The sequence below is a fragment of the Zingiber officinale genome, chromosome 8A, assembly GCF_018446385.1.
Source record: "Zingiber officinale cultivar Zhangliang chromosome 8A, Zo_v1.1, whole genome shotgun sequence".
NCBI classification, from domain to species: Eukaryota; Viridiplantae; Streptophyta; class Magnoliopsida; order Zingiberales; family Zingiberaceae; genus Zingiber; species Zingiber officinale.
This window is the reverse complement of record NC_056000.1, coordinates 63,848,472-63,854,471: the sequence shown is the minus strand read 5'-3', so window position 1 is coordinate 63,854,471 and position 6,000 is coordinate 63,848,472. Positions and strand designations below refer to the sequence as shown.

The following is a 6,000-nucleotide window of genomic DNA, read 5'->3' as shown; positions in this document are numbered from 1 at the left end:
ATGAAATCATCGGGCATAAAATTATACCTGGTGATATTTGAGAGAGGGGGATATTTGGAGACCCTTAGACAGGGGGGCAATGGCGACGGTTACCCGCCTCCCCTATCTCAATTGTTAAGTATAAAAAGTATATGAGATATAAAAATAAGGGATAAAAAAAAGATGAATAAGAGGTAACACTAATATTTCACCTTTTCAATATGAAATTACTGACTCCGTCTTACTGTTAAACAACAATACTTCGTGGATAAATGAGTTTGCTTCGCATCAAAATATAAAGAATCAAATGCATGGTTAAATCCCCGTAGGTGTAATGTATTTTTGAGGTTTACTTCTAAGTATATATAATTAAGTTGGGTTCTGAATTTATCCAATAGACAAATCAAGGGAGATCGTCTGCCTCCGAACCGAAATTAGTATATATATATATATATATATATATATATATAGTTTTAATTTATATTCAAAACTCGCGCGGATCTACGAAAATGACGTCCGTCGCCGGCGGGGATGCCATCCAATCGTCGCCGTCGCTGCTGAGGCTGCTACACAGCCTCTTCATGCACCAGACGTCTTCGTCAAAGGAGAAGCGCTTCCAGTGCGGCACGGCCGCCCGCACCGGGTCCCTCGTGCCCACCTCCGCCACCACGGCGGCGCAATGGGCGTCGCCGACCGCCGCGTTGTGCGCCACCCGGCACAGCCTGCGCATCAGACGCGGGCCCTCCGGCCCCGCCATGTGGAGGCCATACATGACGTAGACTCCAAATGGCTGGAAGACGTCGCGCACCGACGGCACCCTCAGCCACGGCGCGCCGCTGTCCACAGCCCGCAGCACCGCCAGCGCGGCCCTCGTCGCCGTCGGCGCTCCCGCCACCCGAAGGCGGAGCACCTGCGTTGAGTCCCACAGGCTCATCACCGCGAACGACGTTCCTGGAAGTTCGTCGCCGGGGTTGGTCGCGGCGGTTGAGGAGGAGGGGGCCGCGAGGAAGGTGCCGATGGTGAGAGGGTGGGCGAGGAGGGCGGGGAGGTCGGAGGGGAGGAACTCGACTGCGGAGGGTGGTAAGAGGCGTTGGTAGATGGCGGCGGCGGCAGGCGGCGGGAGGCGGAGGACGGCGGTGGAAGAGGAGGAGACAGGGAGGCGGTGGGCGTGGATGGGGTGGACGAGGACGGCGGGGGAGCGGAATCGGGAGTATCCGAGGCGGCGGATGAAGAGGTTGATGGAGGCAGCGTTGGCGGCGTCGGTAGCCATGTAGGCGTACTCCGCCCCGCGGGCGGCGCTCCACCACTCGGCCCGCTCCACCAGCTTCGTCCCGATCCCGAGTCGCCTGCACAACACAAACTCGGACACCAACACCGAGTCAGCACAACCGAGTTATCACAATTAACAAAATAACCCAGAGCATATAAATAAATAATCACTTGCCCCTAATGCTGGTAGTTACTTTGACACTTCACCTCTTATCGTTTAACAAAATGCATTTTGTCTCAATTAATCGAACCCAAAAACAAAACAAAAAAAAGGAGAGATTTCACTTTGCCCCTTGAGTTGTTTTACACTTCACCCACTAACATGTTATCAAATACATACGGATCCTTTTACTTTGTCAACTAAGTTGCTTTTTTTTTGGGTCTTCTGTAAACTTTGTTAGGTTAACGACTCAATCGATAAACAATGTGAAAAAAATTGGTGCAAAGTGGAAAAGTCGTAAACTCTGTGAAGATTTTTTTTTCAAATAATTTCAAATCAAAAATCCAAAAAATATATATATATAACTTAATTTAGTGTGACAGTTAAATTGTACCCTCAATTTCACAAACTCACCGATGATTAGGAGAGACTCGAAGGCCGAGAATGTAAGCGACTTTAACGTAAACCGAATCCCTTCCTCTTGTAACCATCTTAACACATGCTTTTATCACTCCCACCATCTCCTTCTCCCCCGACTCAGCCACCTAAGTAAAATTAAGTCATCTTAATCAATTAATTAAACTCCAAATTAGTTGGCTAATGAGACATAATAATAAGCTTACGAGCATGACATAATCAGGCGCATGACGAACTCGAGACAACGGATCACCCAACAAATCCACAAAGAGAGAGAGGCTCTTCTTCTTCAACTTCTTCTTCTTCTTCGTGTCTCCAATGTCAGCGGTCGGGCCAACGTCACATTGGCGCTCCAACTCCTCTACCATAATCAAGTCCTTCTCCATCTCGAACTCCCTCACCTTTATCATTCTCTAGACCTCTTCTTATAATATAGCAACTAATATATGTCCAAACTATCGAAGGACACACTATTTATAGTGTGGGTGAGAACATGTGTGTATATAATTTTAATGGGAATATCATGATGAGTTCCTTATAATTAATTCATTGTCACTTTTAGGGAGATAAATTAAGACGAGTATTAATTCCACCTTTTGTGGAGTGGAATTAATTGAAAAATAAGTGAAGGATTTTTATGTTAACTGTATTAAAGTAGTGGCAAAGTCGAAAAGCTTTAGGTTTAATTCAAGTGGTTAGGATTAATAAGCTAATTAGATTGGCTAAGTGGATTGATTTGATGTTAAAGATGTGTAGTATCTAGTATAAAGCGCCCGCTAGTTAATTAAGAGAAGCCTAGGAGTTGTAATAGGGACAAGCGAATCGAATTTAGGTCCACTTAATTAGGGCAAATATTATAACTAGTTAATAGGCCACCATATTTAGAATTAATCTAATCGCGTATCTCTCTAGCTATGTGTGTAGGCGAATAGAATTGTCGAGAATAGATAAGAAAGATCATGCAAATGATAATGTGTGAATCAAGGTGTTTTTTTTTTTTTACTTGGCAATAGATATTTAATTTATGTAGATTAATCTTGAGGAGTTTAGCTCTATAAAAATTTTCTATTGACTATCAAAAATAAATCAGAAAGTAATTGCAACTGACAGTCCATCAATTCAACATTCTTAAATTAACCGTCCATTAAAAAAAATTATTCGTTAATTTATTAAAGCTGGATTGGTCGTCAAATAAGAGTGAATGACTCCTTGATTAGAGAGCAAATTATTGGTGAGGTTAGTACTAACGGTCTAATTCAAGTTTTGATAAATGACAAAGTAGATTAAGTTAGTTTTATATTGATCTAACACTTCTACGAAGTGTGCAGAAGAAGCTCAAACGGGTCGACGGGCTGACCTGACATCTGGCACGAAGTCCAGTTAGGTCGATGAGCTGACCTGATAGCTGACACGAAGTCCAGACGGGTCAACGTGCTGACCTGACATCTGGCACGAAGTCCAGCTAGGTCGACGGGCTGATCAAATAGCTGGCACGAAGTCCAGACGGGTCGAAGGGTTGACCGAGCATCTAGCAGGTAAGTGAAAGTAAGTCACTGTAGGGGAGTGACTGTGAGGACGCGTTCCCAGGAAGGGAACATTAGGCGTTGATCCAACTTAGATCTATTTCGGAAATCTAAGTTGAGATTGTGACTAGATTCCGGTTTCGAGGAGACGGAATCTAATTACTACTTTTATTACTCTTATAACTTAACTATGCTAACACTTTATTTTGCAAGGTAGTTTTGCATTTTGCCTCGGACTAATGTTTTTTGCTGGTTGCTGAAAAAACAAAGGTCCGGGCACTTGGAAGGGATCCGAGCGCCCGGAGGTTCGGGCGCTCGGGATGCAAAAAATTATCCCTAGTTGCGTCGCCACGTGGAGCTTCATGTGTGGACGAGCTACGTCACACTCCAGGTGCCTGGAAGGGATCCAGGCGCCCCGAGCCTCCTATATAAGGAGGGTGAAGCCCTGGAGCAAATAACAATGAATAAAAATATTTTTCAACGATTGCTCTGCTGTGCTATGCTCCTGCGACGCTGCGAAAGCTCCTCGGACAACGTGCCTCGTTCTTATTTCTTTTTGGGTTGTCGGTATTCTTTCTTTAAAGCAGTTGTACTTTCAATTGTAATACAATTATTCGAATTGCTAGTGGATTACCCAACAAAAGCACTCGATGAGTGTGGGCCTTGGAGTAGGAGTCGACCAAGGCTCCGAACCAAGTAAAAAGGTTCGTGTTAGCATTGCTCTATCGAATTACACGATCCAACAAGTAGTATCAGAGCAAGTACCGCTCTGATTTGGTGCAACCACCAATCAACCGGGGGTGAAATTTGTTTTATTTTTTCTCTTCGGGTTTCAGTTTTGCGCTATAAATCTAAGCTGGTATTATTGCCATTTTTGGAAGTTTTTTTTAGTAATTAAACCGAATTGGTGCAACACCAATTCGGTTTTTCTTTAATTTTATTCTGCACTGTTAATCCAAGACCAAGTCTTAGGATTTCCTTTCTCTTTGTTTAATTGTGTGCAGGACAAATATGTCTCAAATTGAAGGCTTCAGCACCGTACATCCTCCCCTATTCAACGGAGATGATTTTCCGTATTGGAAGAAGCAGATGGAGGTCTACCTGAAGATCGATTTCGATCAATGGTTCAGTGTCACCAGAGGTTACAAGGTGTCGATCGACAACTTCGGAAACTCACTAGGCCCGAAACAGTGAACTCCGGACATGAGAAAGAAGTCCTCGACGGACTACAAAGCTCTCAACACGCTACAATACGGGCTGACGAAGGAAGAGTTAAATCGAGTAGGACCGCACCAAAACGTGAAAGAGTTGTGGGACAAGTTGATCGAACTACACGAAGGAACAAGCGACGCAAAGGTAGCTAAGCGCGATCTTTTATTAAATAAGTTATTTAATATTAAAATGCAGGAAGGAGAAACAACAAGTCAACTACATGCGAGGATCAAAGACATCCTCAATGGACTCCATGCAATAGGCCACCAAATGGAGAACCACGATCTAATCAGGTACGCATTGAACGCTTTTCCACGTAATACCTTATGGGAATCTATCGTGGATGCCTACAAGATTTCAAAAAATTTATCTAAGTTAAAACTCGACGAATTATTTTGCGGATTAGAATTACACGAGTAGACTAACGTCGGGTCCGAGAAAGGTATCACTTTGATGGATTGAAAGCGCTAGAGGGGGGGTGAATAGCGCTCGTGGCTATTTCGTTTTTCGAAATATCGGAATCGTAAAATTAAGTAACGCAACGGAAAAAGTAAAGCAAGCACAGAACGACACAGGGAGTTTACTTCGTTCGGAGCCTGGGACGACTCCTACTCGAAGGCCCGCGATCCTTGATCGCTTTTCGTGGGCAACAACTATAAGCTCGTAAAATATTACAACTGGAATACAGTAGAGATTGCAATTATGTAAAGCGAAAACTAATACCGACAATGAAAGATCGAAGAGTCTGAGCTTCGGGTCGTCAGCGTCAAGTCGTAGCACTTCAAGGTCGTCTCGATGGCAGCACTTCACAGAAGAAAGCTTAGAATGTCTTGTTGTTCTTTGGCTGCACCCTCGATCCTCTTTTTATATGACATTCCGGGCGCCTGGATCCCTTCCGGGCGCCTGGAGTGTGACGTGGCCAACCAACAAGGATACTCCACGTGGCGAAGTCGCGGCAGGGATAAAACTTGGTCCCGGGCGCCCGGATCCATCCCGGGCGCCCGGACCACCTTTTTCCAGCAGGTTCCTCTCCTACAAAACAAGGTTAGTCCGAGCAAATACCCTGCAAGACAGTGTTAGAATCTGATAAAACATAGTAAAGAAGAACTAACAGTTTTCGGACTATCCGAGTCTGACTTCGGATTCCCAACCGGAAACCCTAGGTCGACCCGACGCCTACTGTTCCCTCTACGGGCAACGCGTCCTCACCTACTCCCCTCAGGTGAGATTACCTGATGTCAGTCCGGTCCTCCAGACCGACTGGACTTTCCGCCTAGGGTTACCACCCCCTAAGACCTAGGGTTACCGCCCCCTAGGGTTTTTCTCCACCTAGGGTTCCCGCCCCCTAGGACCTAAGGTTACCACCCCTTAGGATTTTCCCTCACCTAGGGTTACCGCCCCCTAGGACCTAAGGTTACCACCCCTTAGGATTTTCCCTCA

The 6,000-nt window shown here is 45.2% G+C and overlaps 1 protein-coding gene across 1 annotated transcript; it reads right to left on the bottom strand.

The window, feature by feature from the left end:
- Positions 1–384: 384 nt before the first annotated feature.
- Positions 385–2,297, bottom strand: LOC122009295 (probable N-acetyltransferase HLS1). The gene is made up of 3 exons (XM_042565403.1): positions 2,032–2,297; positions 1,823–1,953; positions 385–1,325 (listed from the first exon to the last, which is right to left on the bottom strand). Exons 1-3 carry the CDS (start codon positions 2,233–2,235, stop codon positions 464–466), a joined length of 1,197 nt encoding a protein of 398 aa, XP_042421337.1. The 5' UTR covers positions 2,236–2,297; the 3' UTR covers positions 385–463.
- Between the last annotated feature and the right edge of the window lie 3,703 nt (positions 2,298–6,000).